This window comes from Falco cherrug, chromosome 3 (assembly GCF_023634085.1).
Source record: "Falco cherrug isolate bFalChe1 chromosome 3, bFalChe1.pri, whole genome shotgun sequence".
Taxonomy (NCBI): domain Eukaryota; kingdom Metazoa; phylum Chordata; class Aves; order Falconiformes; family Falconidae; genus Falco; species Falco cherrug.
Window position 1 is genome coordinate 117,177,733 of NC_073699.1, and position 18,252 is coordinate 117,195,984.

At 59.4% G+C, this 18,252-nt stretch overlaps 1 protein-coding gene across 1 annotated transcript; it reads right to left on the reverse strand.

Annotated features, from left to right (window-relative positions):
* Positions 1-5,870: 5,870 nt before the first annotated feature.
* MFSD2A (MFSD2 lysolipid transporter A, lysophospholipid) lies at positions 5,871-15,930 on the reverse strand. The gene is made up of 14 exons (XM_055704182.1): positions 15,802-15,930; positions 15,599-15,721; positions 14,889-15,013; positions 11,377-11,500; positions 11,137-11,215; positions 10,400-10,572; positions 10,206-10,296; positions 9,455-9,576; positions 9,058-9,141; positions 8,060-8,143; positions 7,610-7,722; positions 7,265-7,408; positions 6,897-7,073; positions 5,871-6,530 (listed from the first exon to the last, which is right to left on the reverse strand). Exons 1-14 carry the CDS (start codon positions 15,877-15,879, stop codon positions 6,473-6,475), a joined length of 1,575 nt encoding a protein of 524 aa, XP_055560157.1. The 5' UTR covers positions 15,880-15,930; the 3' UTR covers positions 5,871-6,472.
* Positions 15,931-18,252: the final 2,322 nt, after the last annotated feature.

Consider the following 18,252-nt stretch of genomic DNA (forward strand, 5'->3'; position numbering starts at 1 on the left):
TTGGAAGGACAGGGCTTGGCTGGGGCTAGGAGGAGGTGGAAGGGTCCTCTGGAATGGTACCTGGCGGTGTTGGGGGCCGCTGAGGTCAAGGCCCCTCCAAGCTGTGTCTGGTGGGTGCAGGACAGGAGAAGGGTCCCCCTGGGGAGCTGCTGGCCATTGAAACAGCTACACCCTCTCCTCGGGGTAAATCCTGGGGGGCCCTGAGCCCCTGATGCTCTCTGCTGGGGTGGTTGTCATTGCTGCCTCTGTGCGGCAAAGGTGGTTTTACTCTTGGTGTGCGCTGGCTCACCCCAAGCATCAAAAAACTCCTACAAGGCTCCTGTGATTCTGGGGGTATGGAGCACTTTGGAGCCTAGTGCTCACAGACCTTCTTTGATCCAAGGATCTCAGAGCACTAGGCAGAGGGTGGATAAATGTTGCTGTCCCAGCTTTGTTGCTGGAGAGACCAAGACCAGGGCGGTCAAGGGAAAAATAACTTGGAGTCAGGAAAAGGTCCCTGGAGTCAGCATGGGATTGCTCCCACAGAAGGCTCCGCTGTCTGCTCTTACCATTAGGGCAGGACTTGCTCTAAAAAGCTGTTTGCTGTCATGGTTGGAGAAAGGGCAGCAGCTGGGCCTGCCTGCTGCGAGGGATGCTGGAGCTTCGCTCTGTGGCTTTGGGCCCCAGCAGCCCCAAGGAGGGGGCTGAAGCAGGCCTCGGAGCTGGGGGTCTGCGCAGACAAACCCAGAGCATCTGTCCTGGCAAGGCTGGGACACGAGGCTGGGACACGGCAGGATGGGAAGGAGGAGGGAAGCCAGCGAGGCCGCCCGGCTCTGCCACAGCTTCCTGCCCTCTGTCCGCTGCCATAGATGGTCACATCTCCGTGTGGTCACATCACCCCGCAGCGCAGGGGGGCAGCGGGCCCGGCCACTGCCGGGCTCCCGAGCGGAGATCCAGGCTCCCTCTGTGGGATTGTGGGATCCCAGCCAGGGCAGGCGGGAGCAGGGCTGAGCCTGGGATCAGCCAAGGGCTGGGAGCAGGATTGCCGGGAGCGTGGCTCTGCTGACATCTAGTGAGGTTGTCTCCTCCGGCTTCGCACTCCCGCGCTCCCTGCCAGCTGGGGAGGCGTTCGGAACCCTGCGAGGGTTTGAGTTTTCTGAGCAGCCAGTGGCTAGGAGTTGTGTGGCTGGGTGAAGACCAGCTCACTGCTCTTCCTCACCACCCCCATGCAGCCCCCCCGGCTCCCAGCTGCTGCCCTGGCAGAGCAGGCAGAGCCAAGCACCTTTGCCCTCACGTTATCCTTCCCGCTTAGGGTGAAGCCTGTAAAGGAGACAAGCAGCTCCCTGCAGTCACTGATGCTGTTTGCCTTATTTTCTGGTTTTCTTGCTTTATTTTCCACCCTGGCAACACCTGATCTGCCTCTTGCAGCTGTCCCCATCAGGATCAGACACCTTAGGATCAATTGAGATGATGCAAAATAGAAACTAAGATGCAACCATGTCTTTCCCATGCAGCCAATGACTTGTATTTCATAGCATCCTGTAACAGTCACAGAAGCGAAGCACTGGCCACGTCCTGCCTCACTGGTGTGGGGGTGTTCCTAATCCTGGTGGGACAGCACAGGCAGGAGCTGTCCTGGGCTGTGTCCATGAGGAGGAAGCGAGACTGGGGAGAGGAACTAGAAGTAAGTGGAGAACAGGCAGAGGAAGGGCACTGCTCACTGGGGATATTGCAGCCCAGCCCCAGGCTGCAGTGTTTGCTTCTGGGGTGAGTCCATTCAGCTGAATGTAGTTCCTGAAGGAACAAAGATCAAGTTCCTGGTAAGGCTGGGTCACAGAAAAGCTGCCTGTTTACAGAAGGACTGTAAAGCAGGTCAGTGCTCTGTGGGGGATCCCAGTGCCTGTAAACCATGCCAGCCTCTGACTGTCACTGTCCTGTCTCCAGGGAAGAGCTTTCAGCTTCCCCATGCTGCTGCCAGGTGGTTGGTGCCTTGTCCCCCTTTCCTCTAAGAACCACGGGAGTATTTGCTGCTTTTTTTTAGCCATAAAAGGGCTAAAATGCCTTTGTATCCCCTAGACAGCACCCTTTGGCTTGTTGCAGCCACAGGAGAGCACTTGTCTCTGCTCTTTGGGGTGTGAGGAGGGCACTTGTCCGAGCTCCAGCCTAGGTCCTTGTGATGCTCAGTGCCTCCAACTCCTCCACAGGAGCAAAGACAGTTCTGGCAGGGGCTCAGGCAGTCCCACGCTTCCAGTGCTCCCTGAGCCATTTCTCCATTTCTGGTTAAGGCTAAGCCTGAGCGCCAGCCTGCATGCAGCATTCCATTTCCCAGCAAAGCAATTTACCGCGTCATTCCTGGGAAACGGGAATTTTTTTTTCGTAGCAGGAAACCATCTCACTGCCCCCTGTTTCTGTCCCGTACTGCAGCGCCTTGGCTGCTTACATCCCTAGAAACAGTGGGTTTGCAAAACATTAACTAAAACCCACTGAAACAGGTCGGTAGCCTTCAGTCTGTATTTGCAGATAAAGTGAGTGACCTCAGCCAGGTGGCACAGACAAGGTGACCCCCGGGGACAGCTGTACCCCAGACAGAATGCCTCCGTGCTGGTGACAGAGCCCAGCCAGCTGGGGGATCAGCGTGCCAGGCAGGTGGACCTGCTCACCATGACCCACTGGCCAGCACTCCTGTCCTGAGCACTGCCCTGCTCCGGCAGTCCTGCTTCTCCTCAGAGCTTCCCAGGCTGAGCTAATTTCCAGCTGGATCTGTTCCCTGCTCCAGCCCCCCTGGACACCAGCACAGCAGGGTGGCTGCACTGTCAGACATCCCTTTCCATGGGAGCCTGGGCTTGGTTTGGCTTGAAGTGTCCACAAAAGCAGCCCTGGGTGATTTCTGCTGCCATGTGGGGCACACAGGTCCTTCCAGCCCAGGGGCCAAGGGAAAACCATCCCCACCAGCAGCTGTTTGAACATTTCAAAGATCTCTTCTGCTCTGAGATAAACCCGAGATTTTTTTGCCCTTTCCCTACAGATAAGGAGGAAGGTTATACCTCGCCCTTTGCAAAGAGAGACTTTTCACACTTCCACTTATCTGCCATAGGGTAAATAGACACAGCGTGGCTGCTATCACCTCCAGGACCACCAGCCACTCCTGCTGCCTCCCTCTGCCTCAGCCAGGAGGGGACCTCCCTCTTGGGAAAGTCACCCTTGGTGACAAACAGAGGATGTAAGTCCAATTCTGTAGGTTCATCCGCTGCCCTTTAGAGGCTACAGCTGATGTTTGCTTGGTTTGTCCCCTCCGCAGTCACCTCCCAGGATGAGAGCCCTGTGGTTGTGGTGAATGCGTCTGTGTCCCATCACCTCCCAGCCCCCTCCCCTCCACCCTGGCACATCCAGAGCTTTGTGCTGCAAAACAGACAGAGCTGCCCGCCAGTCCCGACTCAGCCGAGTGCACTGGGAGCTGGCACCCAGCAGGTTTCCCCATGGCTCAAGGTGAGACTTGCAGCAGAGGCCCTGGGAAGGGTATGGGGTGCACTAATGTACTCTGATAAGTGTCAGCAGAGAGAGGGGTGCCCACAGCAGCCTGCCCTCCCCCCTGAGTGAGCCCTGGGTGCTGGGACGTGGCCCTGCACCCCTGCTCTTTCTCCAAGCCCCACTGCTCACACGTATCTTCACCCACGTACAATGAAAGGCTCTTTCCCGTGTGGACAAAAGGGACCAGACTACCCGGTTCTCTGAGAACAGAAACCCTCTGCTCCCTTCCAGCATGGGCAGCAGTGCCCCCCAAGTTCAGGGGAAGGCTCCCTAAGCCCCTGACACCAGATGGGTAACCCCTGCCCCCCAGCTGGCCCTGGAGCTTGTTAAAGCCCATCAGCTGAGAATCAGGGCTGATTCCCAGCACCCACATATGGTTTCTGGGCAGCACAGCCCCAGCCCATATGCCATTAGAGGCATCAGCTCAGCAGGTGCTGCGCACACAGCTGACACCCTGCATTTTCCATCTTCTGACTTTGATTTCACAGGGCCGGTCCTGCCCATACATCAGTGCTGAGGTGCGGCTTGCCCGGCCGGCGTGGAGGACACAGCAGCCATGTAACTCCAGCTCTGCAGGGAGGTGCTTCCCGGATGCTTGGGTGCATTTGCTACATCATCAAGGTTAGTGTGGGTTAAGCCATAGCACAGCTGCTGCTGGAGGCCAGCTGTAGGTGCGGGCAGCATCTCCCCATGCATTTCTGGCTGAGCAGACTTTCATGCCAGAGAGGTTTTCTTCATGCTTAGAGCGAAAGCCCTCTGTAATCAGGACTGAAACAAGACATCTTCAAGGCCGGAGCTTTGCCCAGGGGTCAGTGCCATCAACTCCCATGGTCATTTCTACACACACACCCCCACCCACCCCCCAATCCATTTTCTTAAAAGCCTCAAATAGAAGAGGTGTGCTCAGCTAGGAATGTCCGGGCTCTGTTTCAAGCTCAGTATGATTTTAGTCTCTTGAGCTGGCTGCAAAAAACTTGAACAGAGACTCCTTATGAACCCCATAGAGCCAAAAAAGGGGAGGCAAAGGATAAAATATCCCTGATTTCTGTTGAAACACTTTTTAAAAAAAAAATGAACAGCAATCTTTCAAATCCTTGGAGACAGCAACACTACCCACACCCCTCGGAGGCGGCCAGGCCATAGCAATGGCTAGGATGACTCCTCGCAGACGCAGCCAGGAGCAGGGCAGGGGTCAGCACGTTTGCAACAATCTCCAGCTCTGCGCTTGGCTGGAGCACTGCCCTCCTCCTCTCACAGGGGGCCCTACCTGCCCTGCCACAGGGGCTTCAGAGACTGCTGGCTTTGTGCCCCCTTGGCTTGTCCTGCCCTTGTTCCTTTGCTGCAGGTTCCAACCCTTGGGGAGCAGGGGGCAACCCAGGCCATGGCTAACGCTGCCTCTTGCCTACTGCTCAGCACAGAGCCAGCTCCCAGCCTCCTTGCATCATCCCTTTTGCTTCTTTCCCTGACCCACAACATGGTGGCAGAGTGGGGCCCAGTTAAAACATTCTCAGCTAAGGTCTAATCCCTCTGGCTACTTTTAAAACCCCATCCTCATTCCAGTCCTTTGTACCCAAATGTGGAACAAAGGATGAGCTGTCCTTCCCGCTAAGCCCCCTGCTCTCAGCTCAGGCACTGACCCCACAAACTTCTTGGTGTGACAAATGTGCTTAACAAAAGGAGACAGCCCTGTCCCCCATGCAGTGGCCGTGGGGACAGCAGCAGAGCTAGCACAGTCCCCTCACACTGGGCATCTGCCCCAACTGTACGGGCAGCTGCTTCATCTCTGGTGCATCCTCCCTGTGCTTACTCCAGCCGGCTTTTCCTCTCTGCATTACACTTGCTGCCATAGGAGTGCAGTGCTCCTGCTGAGCGGGGAGGGCAGGGCTCTCCCCATTTCTGCTGCAGAGAGGGGAATGCAAGAGCAAGGTATAAATATCTACAAAGATTAGCCCTTGCAGAGCACTCTGCCCTGACAGAAAGTGTTGAGTGTCACCCACAGTCTGCATTCCCTTTCTCTCCGCTCCCCAGCTGCCTCTCCTGTTTCCAGCCCTGGGTTCACAGTCACTGCTGCCAGCACTTTGATTTCATTCTTCCCTCCACCCCCGTTCCCTCTTGAAAGGGAGAAAATAATAGAGCCTTTGTTGGGTCGCTGCGGCACAGGCACCGAGCAAGGAGCCACATGGGGGTAAGGGGCTGCCAGACACAACCGCCTGCCTGGATTATGGCATTCCTGCGCCTTCGGCTCAGGGGCAGTCAATCCTACCCCCCATGGCATGTAAAGGGACCCTGTGCTTGCTGACATCCACAAAAAACCCCCAAACAACAATCCAGCCAAACAAAAAAAATTCTCCGTACCCACACCGTTGACTTCCCCCACTTTTATGTAAATTAATATTAAACAGGTCCTTGAGTTTTGTTTTTGTACAGATATATACAAATAGGAAACAGTTTCATATTTACATCATTAAGTTAATTAGGCTCTATAAAAAAACCCAACAGTTTTCCAAATTAGTGTCATATGTACAGACAGCAGAGGTGAGCTCACGTCCTTGGCGCGGTCACATTGACAGTGTAATGTACACTAACCATTACCCCAGTCCCACAGGTGATCAGCCCCACGCAGGCCAGGCACAGACAGGCAGCGGGCATGAGTGTTACGAGCAAAAGGATCCCGCTCCAGGCTTTTCTGCTCTCCAGGACCCGGCAGGGAATAGTGCTTGCTTCTCATGAGGCACACAAGTACCACAGGGTCAATTTGTGTAATGTACACTACCAGCGCTCTGTGGATCCCGTGGAAGGCACAAGACCAGCACAGATCTCGTGTTCGAGTTGGTGGATGCTCTGCACGGCTTCTCCTGGGCACCCCTCGATGGCATACACCTATAGCGGCACAAGGCTGGTCCAGCCCCGAAGGGGCCAAGTCCTTCGGAGAACCCCAGCATCAGCAGACGGGCCCAGCCCCGAGTCACACGATGCTGGCCAGTTCTGTGTTGTCCGACTCCGAGCTGCTGTTGCTCTCCTCCCTGGGGACAAAGGGGTGGGGGAGGAGGCATGGAGCAAGCCATGGAGCAAGACCCGCCTCTGAGCAGACCTCTGCCTCGGAGGCTCTGAAGAGCTCAAGTGGGACATCACCACCTTGCGCAGTCCCCAGACAAGTTTTCTTTAGCAACTGGGGCGGGTTCTCGTTCATCTCAAACACTTCATGCCATCTCTTTGGAAGCTGGGATTGGCAAAACAAGCCAGCCCTTCCCTCACCCCACCACCCACGGGTCCTGGAGGATTCCTGGACAAGTCACAGTGTGTCCCAACCCGTCTGGGCCTGATCCTACTCCCACACACCCTGCTGGCATGCCATGGTTGCAATCTCCATAGCACAAGCTGACACTCACTGTAAGTCCTGTAGCGCTTTCTTGTTTTTCCTCCGCTTCTCCTCGTCGATGGGGTACAGCTTGAACAGGAGCAAGCCCAGCAGGATCAGCCCCACAGGCACGGCTGACACGAGCATCTTCAAGGTGAAGTTCACCTCACTGGGCTGGGAGCAGCCCCGGGTCTGGTACCCTGCAAAGCTACGGATAGAAAGGTACCTTCAGGCAAAGGAAGGCGAGTTTGTAGGTGAACCTGTCCCTGCAGGGAGTACAGAGCCACAACTGGATTTAAACCACTCTCCTCCCAGAACCCTCCCAGCCCTTGGGAAGCAGAGCTGCAAGACCTGCCTCCCTCTCTCTCTCTGCCCCTCAGCTCCCATGTAAGAACTCACTCTAAGCTAAGTGTGGAGATGCCCAGGGAGACCCCAGAGGTAAACTTGGTGAAAAAGACATAGAAGGAGAAGAAGATGGCTTCATGGCCATGGGAGTCGGGGTGCTGCAGCTTGAAGTCGTCTATGACATCTGGGAGCATGGACCTGTGTGGAGAACATGATGGTGAACACTAGGACCGAGCCAACAAAGCATCTCCTCTCTCTGCTGAGAGGATTTCCCTTCAAGAGCCCCATCTTGGGCTGAAAACATCACAGAAAGCCCTCCCAAGGATTTCTAGCCCCAGAAGCACCTTGCCCAGCTCTCAGGGTGCAGTGCCAAGAGCACCAGGACAACCTTGCACTCACCAGGGTAGGAGGAAGGCGGCTGCGACGCTGATCCCAGCTGCAACAGCCACAACGTAGGTGACAATAAGGTTACTGTCCAGGACAGCCACCATGATGAGGAAGGGGATGGCAGACTGTACAGGGGACAGAAGCCACGTTGGTGTCAGCAGTGCCTGACCCTGACCCCCTGGCTGTTCCCCTTCCCTCCCATGCACGCCAGCCCTCCGACTGCAGGGATGGCCACATAAGCAGTGGTGCAGCCTTCCTCCCAGAGCCCCGCAGCAGCCATTTCTGCTGGCCTTGGCCACATCCGTGACAGCACAAATAGCAGGACGAGGGACAGCCACCAAACTGTCATTAGCAGCAACCTCTGCCCAGCTCTGGGCCCTCCTGGGGGGACACAGCTCTGCTCACCCCATGTGGGAAACACCGTCCTCACATGCACCTCTGCGCTCGAGGAGACCCACTCACCGAGATGCCCACATAGACAGCTTTCTTCTTCCCAAAACGGGTAAGGAACCACTGCCAGAAGGGAATGGTCAAGGTGGCAGAGAGCTATGGGAAGAGAAGGGGTCACGGTGTCACTTGCTGGCCAGGCTCTTTTCTGGGTTCTGGGGGAAAAGCTCTTCCCAGCAACCAGCAGCTGCTGGGCAGAGCCTCCCCCATCACATTTCCAGCACCTCTGATTGCCACATGCTCCAGAGGCTGGCACACAGCCACGCTGCCTGCTCCTGCTCTTGCCCCATCCCTCACCTGCCTCTGCTCCTGGGAAGGAGAGCTCACAATTGGAGCAGCTGCATGGGGCCACCTCCTCCCCCAGCGTGGAGCACCTTGGCACCCGGCACCACGGCCCTCGGGGCAGCCGGCAGGGGCCAGCCCACCACCCCATACAGCGGGAGGACCCGAATCCATCCTTGGTGCTGGGAAGGGACCTAACCTTGCCATTGCTGCCTGCGCACAGCGTGGCCAAGAGCCAGGCTCTGTGAGGACCCTGGTACCTTGCACCTCCCCACTCCATGGGGCAGGGAGGGTGGGAAGGGCTGTCAGGGGTGAGGCAAGCTAGAAAGGGCTTGCAAGGAGCTGTTTTGCTCCATCGTCCTGGCAGTAAACACTGAGATCCCTTTCTCGAGGTGGGGAGGGGAGGGAAGGGAGATAAGTGGCAGTATTTGGACAAAAAGTCCCCATGGCTCCTGGTCTCCCCCGTCTCTGGCTGCCTTCAAAGACCTTCAAAGAACAAAGACCTCGCTGTTCCCACTGACCCGCCCAGCCTTCACAGGACATTTGGCAGCTCCTTCTCCTTCCCCTCCTCCCAGGGGACCTTCAGTCACTGTCCCCATGGCAGCTCATCACAGCCTCCCTCCCCTCATCCAGAGCACCCATCCCATGCCAGCTCCTGGGCAGGACCCGTGGGATCCCACATCCCACCACAGTCCCAGCCCTGAGAGACTCCAGGACAGGGCCATACGCACCATGATGGCCAGGAGGATGTTCTGGAACTCGTTGCGGAAGCCCAGAGTGTAGGTGCAGAAGAGGGCAAAGTTACCTTCCAGCAGCTGTGGAGGAGATGGGCAGGAGTTAGGGGAGGACGGGCACCCCAGCCACCCCGGAGGGATGCGCTCCTCCTCGCAAGGCTGCGCCCAGAGCACAAGCAGGGGAAGAAAGCGGCCATTCATGGACCCGTCCAAGGCCATGAGACCACATCCTTCCTCTCTGCCCAGGGCAACTCCGGCTCATTGAGCTGCTGCCTCACGTGCTCCCAGCCCACCGGGATCCTGTTGGGGCCCTGCGCTGTTCATCCCCCAGCCATCTCCAAGCTGCGCTGCTGCCGTTCCCTCTCCCCAGTCCTTCCAGCCCGGCTGTGCTTACCATGAAGGCCAGCGAGGTGAAGAGGAAGCCGGCGATGAGCTTGATGTAGGCACCATGGTTCATCACCAGCTTCAGTCCCTGGAAGAAGGAGACAGGCTTGTCCGACTGGAGCTCAGAGGACTCTGGGGAGCAGAGCAAATCAGCCCATCGTTAGACTCGCTGTAACAGCACCCTCGGGGGCAAGGGGTGCAGTGCTTCACGCTCGCTGCTGAGTGCCCTACGGGAGTCCTTGCCCACCTACAGTATCCCACCTCAAGGGAGTTGGAACAATGCCCATAGAGACCTCCCTGCCCTCACGCAGGGGTCCCTCAGCCCCACAGAGAGGAGAGAATGGCCCGGCTGGTTTGCCCAGGATAAGCAGAGCTGGTCACAAAGCAGAGGGAGGGAAGGCCAGAAGCTACTGGACTTTGGATATCACCTCCCCTCAGGATGCCCTTGTTGGCACTAACAACCTTGGCCAGCCAAAACTGCAAGATAACATTTATCTCTGACAGTGCAGAGCAGAGAGCTAAGTCCTCATAGCTGCACTGTAATGTATCCCAGAGATGCTCCGGTCCCCTGCCCACAGCACTGCCCTTCTGCAGCACCTTCCCCAGGCCCCCAGACCCAGACCCCCTCTACCTACCCCCCTCCTCTGGGGCTTGACCCAGCAATGAGGTGCCGAGAGCTCAGCCAGGCTCCTGAGGAGCCCCTGGCAGGAGCCACAGCATTTTCACAAGCCGCGAGTATCCCAGCACGTTTCAAGCCTCACCTCTCTTCTCCCGCACGCCCACAGACAGGATCACGGCGCAGAGGATGTAGAGTCCCCCAATGACCCCCGCAGCAATCATGTAGGCATTTCTCTGTGCAAGAGAGGAGGGAGTGGTGAGGAAGGGGGCTTTTCCCAGGAGTCAGGCCAGTCAAAGTCAAGGAGAGGGGGCTACCAGCAGGTCTCCCCCAGCTTACTGTGTCCGTGAGTGACCCGGTGTCATGGGTCATGTTTAGTTCCTCCATGGCCACCGAGGAGTTGGTCTTGCCAATGAAGAGGGGGCTCTCGATGCAGGGAGTATCCACCTTGCCCACGATCTGGCCCTGGATGGCAGTGCCTAGCACAGTGCCCAGCACTTCCACAGTCATACCTGGAGGGAGAAGCCAGTGGGACTCAGCACGGCCCTTGGGTACCCAGGGCATGGGTGCAAACCCCTTCACAGCAGAGCCTCCCCAGCTGCAATTCGTTGCCCTTCATCAGGAGAAATGAGCCAGCTCAGCTCACTTACAGCTCCCTCCACCAAGTGATAAGGAGAAGGGGAGTGTCTGCTGGGGAAACTGAGGCAGGGAAAGAGGCCAACACTTGGTCATGCTGCTCCCGCTACTGTATGACAGAGCGGGAAGAAAGACTCAGGAGCTCAGATCCCCCACCATCTGCTCCAGGCACTTGGCCCATAACAGGGACCACCTCCCCATCAGCCCTAGACAAGGATGTCTGCTGGAGGAGCTAGGGAAGAGGAATGGAAAGAGCTGAACCAGCAATTCAAGCCCTGAACAATGTTCATCACACACCACACCTTGGGGCGGGGTGCGATCAAATGAGCCCTTCCAGCAGGGCATCTGGAGGAGGATCGTGCCCCAGCAAGAGCTGCAGTGGAGGAGCCAAGCATGGCTGCCCCCCAGCCATAGCAAGGAAGGGAAGGAAATATTCTTACGGTAGGCAGTGGCTGAGTCCCGCTCGCTCTGCTCCCTGCTGATGAACATGGTCAGCGCTGAGTAGGGCACATGAAAGCACTGCAACAGCACAAGGAGTATTAGCTCAGGGATGGTGCAACAGCCTGTGGGACCTGGGGCAGCAGGAAACCTGCCCCTCTGTAGCTCAGCAAGGTGAAGGCAGGGATTCATACTCTCCATCCCTCCCCCGCCAGCCCTGGTGCATGCAGAGCCCAACTCACCGTCACGAGGGTCTGGAAGATGCAGTAGAAGACAAGATACCACATCACTTGGCCTCTGGAGATGTCCGGCACAAACCAGATGAGAAAGTAGGAGATGACAGCAAACGGGGTGGAGAAGATGATCCTTTGGGAGGACACAGGATTAGCCTCACAGGCATGTACTGCCTGGATAACCCCAACAGCTCAGCTCTCCCCACTGCCACGTGTTCAGTGGGGTTCAGGCACCTGATTTTGGGAGCTCCTGAGCTGCCCTGGGGTGGCCCACCCTGCTCCAACACTTGGACACGAGATGATGGCCACAGATTGAGTGATTCAGACCAGGCTGAAGGCAGCAGCTCTGGTCTCACAGTGTGGGAAGCGGAAAGGCTGGCTCAGACTTCCAGGGAAGAGTTTTATTTGCAAAAATAGACATCCCTGCTTCAATGGAAGCAATTGATCTGCTCCTGCCTTTGGCTTCCAGCCCAGGTCCTGACCTCTGCCCCAAGCGGTACTGCTGTCGGGTTGTAATCACCATCCTCATCCCAGCAAGGGCTGGGGAGCAGCCAGGCAGCACAGCCCTGCTCCCCAGCAGCCAAACGCCTCTCACCAGCTTGGCTTTGCTGCCAGCCCCCCTGAGCCCTGCTCCCGGGGTCACGACCATTCTGCTGGCAGGGATGAGGCACACCACCAGCCAGCAGCAGGCTGGCTCATCCTTCCACCCCTGCCCAGCTTCTTGGAGCTGCAGGCACAGGGACATTGGATGCAAAGCACAACAGAGGATCAGAGGGGATTGCTGTTCCAGCAGGACCAGCCAGCAAGCATGATCACAGCAAGAAGCCACCCAGGGCATCTCTCTGCTTCGTCCAGCACATCTTATAACCCTTGTCCTCCTGCATCCAGGCAGGGAACAGCTCCACCCTGCACCAGCAGCCCACCACAAGCACCCAGGTCCCCTTGTCACTCAGGAGGGCATGGGAGGAATTTGGGAGGGAAGTGAGCCAGGTGTTGAGGCTGCATCCACATCTGCTTAGGAGACTGATCTTGCAAGCACCCTGTGCTCCACAAACCACTGGATGGAGGCTGCATCCTGGCGTAAAGCCAGCAGAACCGGACACGGGACAGAGCCACGCTTGGTCAGGGCTGGCCCTCCGCCACTCCACTGCCAGGGTACAGCAAGATCTTTCCATCTGGGCTGACGTACAGGCGCAAAGTTTAAATTTAAAATTGGGTGTTGGGGGGGGGGGGGGGAGAGCGAGAAACCAAATCTCCATGGATGGAGTCGGCGGAGGCATTGCACAGGACACAACACATACACATTTTTCCGAGCGCACGTCACCCCAGCAGAGGGGGAAGGGGCGAGCCAGCTCCAGCCACTCCTCTCCTGCGCATTTCTTGTTGCACGCATACGTGGAGAAGGGAAATTTTGAATGAATCACCACAGCCGCGCGGCGGGAAGCGCGTCACGCTCGCCGCGGGTGCCAGTGCATGCACGCCGAGTGTGCCAATTCCCTGGGGGCCAATCCCAGCACCAGGACGAGGGTGCTGAGCCCTGGCCAGGGCTGACCAACAGCAGCAGCAGCCAAGTGACTGAGAGTTACCCCTGACCGAGGCAGAGATGATTAAGACGCTCGGAGGAGGCTGCCGGCGTGACGCGCTCATCCGCTCATTGGCCACAGCGGGATGGTGTGTTTCTTTGTGCCACGGCTTGCACACCCCCTTCCCAGCCCCGCACACCCCCTTCCCAGCCCCGCAGTTAATCAGTTGCAAACGGCTGCTGCCCCAGAGAAGGAAGGTCAAAGCCAGGGCTCTTCAGTTACCGACACATCAAGGAAAAGTTTCGTCACCGAGAAGTCTGGGGTGACCAAGGAAATGGGGACTTGCTCTGGGCTGGGGACAGAGCGGGGTCCCTGAGGCTGGGGGAGAGGAGGAGACAGCCAGTGGATTCACTGCTGGGACAAAAATGTGCCCAAAAGTGTTTCAAAAGAAAGAACTGAAAGAGAAAGAGGTGACGGCCCTTGGGGAAGGGCCTCTCTCCCTTCTTCTGAGGACCTGGAGCAGCCCTGAGCTTTGAGCTAGAGCTGCTGGCAGCCGGCTGGGGCTCGGCCCCGCAGATCCGAGCCTGGCAGAAACTGTGAGCAATAAACCCTGGCACAGAGGGGGTTGCACAGGGTCACCTCATGGGTGCTGAGGGCTCGGGTCAGACAGCAGCCTCCGAGACCACCACGCAGCACCTGCAGCTCCTGGCTTTGTACAGGGGGAAACTGAGGCAGCAGCAAGAAGCTCTGCAGCCCCACACAGCCAGCCCCACTGTGGCTGACAAACCCCGAGTGCAGGAGGTTTAAACTTAGCCCAGTTGGACTCAGCAGGTTGCCCTCGAGCCGTGTACAACCGCAGCAAGCTCCTTGCGGCCGGCTGCCCCGGCACTGCTGAGGGGCCCAGTGCAAGTCGAAAGCTCTGGCTAATTTTAACGAAGCAGAAGCCGTTTGGAGGAATGCAGCCACTCCATCCCCACCCCCTGCCTCGAGATTACAGCGAGCAGAGCCGCAGCAACCACCCCAGCGCGCATGGCTATCCCGCGCAGCCCTGCTCTAATCTCTGGACCCCAGACCCTGCCACACGTGCGGCTCCAGAGAAGCTATTTCAGGCCATGTGCGGAGCCTGGCTTTAACAACAGCCGACTGCCACTGCCCAGAGCTATTCCAGGAAAGTCCGGAAGCAGAGGGTATAATCTGCGGGGGAAAGGACTGCATCTCTCTAATTCCACTCCCCCCGTGCCCACCCTCTTTGCTGCATTGTATTTCAGCAATCCTACAGGCACCCAGGACATGGATTATTTTAGCACAGGACATGCCTCTGTGTCCACACTTAAGCATTAGCGCTCTGGAACGCGCCGTGTCCCATGCAGGGGCAGGTGTTTACAGATGTCCCACATCTGCCCTGGGTGCAGGCTCGAGACCTTCAGGGCTTTGCAGACCCCGTCCCACCTGCTCCAATTTTGGCACCCCTTTGCTCAGCACCCCGCTCCCAAGGACAGCAAAAGCACCCACGTGCGGACACCCATCTCCATGACAGCTGTTTTCCTGCTAAAAGAGCATCCTCCTCGTGACTGTCAGCCGGCACCACACCACCACACATCGACCGCTCACACCCCTGTCCCTCCTCCCTATGGGTGCAATGCCATCTGCTCCACTGGCAACGTGGCCCTGTCACCAACCAGGGTTCAGCAACCACCACAGGAACAAAGTCCAGCATGGGATGTGGCACCAGGACAGCTCTCAGGGAGCCTGGAGCTGCTGCAGGTACAGTGACACGGAGGCCAGCCAGGTCCACATCACACAGGGGTGGCTTGGGACCAAAGCAACAGGCACAAACTTGAAGCCTTGGGTTTTTTGGGACACTTGGCATCTCACCTGGGTGAGATAGGGCATGAGTATGTCCTGCCCTGTAAAGCTCATGCCAAGGGACACCCAAAGCTGACTGGAGGCACTGTGACACATCAGGCAAGGATGCAGGGTGCTACAGGCGGCTCTTACCAGGGCATCAGGCGGCCAAAGCGAGTCCACGATGTTTTGCTGATGAAGAAGCCCACCATGGGGTCTGTGATGGCATCCCAGGCTCGCCCCACAAACAGGATGATGGAGGCATAGAAGGGGTCCAGCTGCAGGAAGAAGATCTTGTGTCAGCACACACAAGCCCCCATGCCCCTGGCTGCCCCTCCTGAGCTCCTCAGGACCCTCCCAACAGCACCGCGACCCCACCGCCAGCTGGGAGCAGGGATGGATCCCTCGGCGCCTTGTCAGTGGGATTTGAGCACAGTCCCCCCCAGCTCTGCCCCCACCAGCTTTTTTCCACCCTAAACTCCCACCTCTCGGAGCAGAGCTCCCCAAAGCACAAGGGTGCCCCAGGGACACTTCTCCCCGTGGATTCCCTCCCTGCTCCCCACCAGCGTGGAATGCCGTGGGATCGCGGGACGGATCCCGCATCCCGCGGGACAGACGCCACCAGCCTGTTTTGTCCCCTGGGGAACCCAAGACACGTGGAGCGGGGGCCGGCCTGGTGAGAACCCACAGCCCCCGGACCGACACCCACGCAGGACCGCGACCCCCTGCGTGACCGATCCCCGCCGCTCGCCCCAAAGCGGGGCGCACCGCTTCCAGCGGGGGCCGGGACACCGGGGCGCCCCTCCGCCGGGCAAAGGGCCCCGGGGGCTCCGGCCCCCCCAGGCACCCGGCCCCGGCCGTACCTGCGCCACGTCCAGGAGGTAGATCTGGAGGAAGAAGCCGAGCGCGCAGCCCGTGATCTGGTACGGGGCCCCCCCGACGGCGTAGCACAGCTTGCTGCACACCGACAGCCGCTCCCGGCTCTCCTGCAAGCGGGTCGCCGTTAGCGCCACCGGGAAGCCCTCCCCGGCCCCGGCCCGCCCCCCATCCCCGGCCCGGAGCTCACCCTGCGGCGAGGCTGGCGGCAGGCGGGCGGCAGGAGCCCCCCCGGCCGGGCCCGCTCCGCGCCGCCGCCCCCGGCCATGCCGTGCGCGATGAATGGGCCGCGCCGCCGCCCGCGCGGGCCTTGTACCGGCAGCGCCCGCCCCGGCCGGGCCCGCCCGCGCCCCGCCCCCCGCCGCCTCCGCCGGCCCGGCCCGGCCCTTGCTCCAGCCCCCGGCCCCGGCGCCGCCCGCCTGCCCGTCCGTCCTCCGCGTCTCTGTGCCCCCAGCCCTCACCGTCTCACCCCCCCATTCCCCCAGCCCTCATCCCCGCCCCCCACCCCTCATCCCCCCATTCCCCCAGCCCTCATCCCCGCCCCCCACCCCTCATCCCCCCATTCCCCCAGCCCTCACCCCTCCATTCCCCCAGCCCTCATCCCCGCCCCCCCACCCCTCATCCCCCCATTCCCCCATCCCTCATCCCCGCCCCCCACCCCTCATCCCCCCATTCCCCCAGCCCTCACCCCTCCATTCCCCCAGCCCTCATCCCCCCATTCCCCCAGCCCTCATCCCTCCACTTCCCCATCCCTCATCCCCTCACCCCCCCATTCCCCCATCCCTCATCACTCCACTCAACCATCCCTCATCCCTCCACTTCCCCATCCCTCATCCCCTCACCCCCCCATTCCCCATCCCTCATCCTGTCATCCATCATGCCCCCATTCCATCCCTTCCCTCCATCCCAGCCCTTTACCCCTTCACCCCTTCCCTTTCTGCATCCCCCTGTCTCCCCGGGTGCCCCCACTGAGGGCAGAGGCTGAGCGAACACTGTGCTGCCCTACAAGGGGACAGGGCTGGAAGATGTTCCCATGGGTTCCCAGGGGCATTAGCCAGTGAGGGCCAGGGACCGGAGACCCTCAGTGCCAGCCCCAGCATGGCCCCACTCTTAATCCCCCTCCACGTGGGCCCGCTGAAGGGGCTGAGGTGAAGCAGGACACCCTGCCCCCATCCCCGTCCCAGCGCCCACGGCCCCCGTGTGCTGCACACCAGCTTCAGGGGGTGATGGTGACTCCCAGGTCCCAGCAACTCTCCCTGGGTCACCTACAGTGTCCCCCATGCTGGACGGCCACCTGGACATCAATCCCAGCACCTCTTGGCTGTACCCAGTGCTGTTTGCCCCCCTGCAGGCACACGTACACCTGTGCCAGTGCCATGTCACCACAGTGACAGCCACCCACTCCACCGGGCTCAGGCCACTGGGGTTCAAAGAGCGCCCTGAGATGTGCCACGAGATGAGCCAGCAGGGCCAGCGTGGCACCAAGTGCCAGCACCTCATTGCCACTTAGAGCTGGGCTTGGAGCTGCATTTACTGGGGACAGGGACAGGCAGGGAGGCTGGGCGGGGAGGATGGGCAGCTGGCACCGCGCAGGGACCTGGGGTGCAGCAGACCCTGAGGCCGAGCGAGGCAGATGGCCCCTGGCACAGAGCGGTGGCACAGCAGCTCCGGGCACTCCCCAGTTTCGGGAGCTCCGTGCTGGTGTCACCATTGACTCAGTTTCCTGCGTTCCCCCGGCTCTGCCACGCACGCAGCCTGCGCCCAGCCGCGCTGGGTGCTGAGGGGTGCCACCCACTGCGCACGGGGGTCTGTGCCAGGCTTCAGGCTCTCCAAGTTTGTTCAGTGACACAAAATACCTTGAAGCAAGAGGGGAGCGAGGTGTGGGCAATGCCACTCGCCCGGCCAGTTTGGCAGAGACCTGCCTCAGGCTCCTGGCCACGCCGGCTGTGCCATGCTGGCTCAGGTGCGACTGGCACTGGGCAGCCCTGGGACAGCCTGGTGTGAGCTAGAACCTTCCCAAGCCCCTCAGGAGGAAGGAGCCTCGTGTCAGGGGTGGGCTTGTGCCTGAGTCTGCCAGCACACGTGTAACGAATCGGACGGGCTCTGCCCTCCCTGAGCATCAGAGCTTGGGACAAGCATCACGACCTTGCGCTGCAGTGAGCAGCATCAGCGCTTTAAGGGGTCTCAGTGTTGGGGTCTGTGCCACCCCCCTGTGCTGGGTGGTCGAGAGAAGCGTGTGGCTGTGCAGCGTGGCTGCAGCCAGCTCCCTGCCCGTGCTGGGGGTCGGCGTGGAGCAGATGGCCTGGACTTGCTGGGGGTGACTGTGTCCCCATGCGGCATCAGTGCAGCCACTGAGGACATCCATGTGGGTTTGTCTCCCTGTCTGAGCCCACCCCAAAGCACAGATTTGGTACCCCAAAGCGCTCTGCTTCCCCATCACACAGAACCAGGGATCCGCAGGGTCCCTGCTCAGTGCCTCTGTTTCCCTTTCCACAGAGAAGGTCTCTTGTGCAGGAGCTGAGGGGACTCCCATGGTGGCACTTGTCCCTTCTGGAGGGACCAGGCTCCCTGGAGGCAGGGTAGTCTTGTCCTCAGCTCCCAGTAGTGCTTGGCCCCAGCACCATATCTCTGCTCCCTTTGT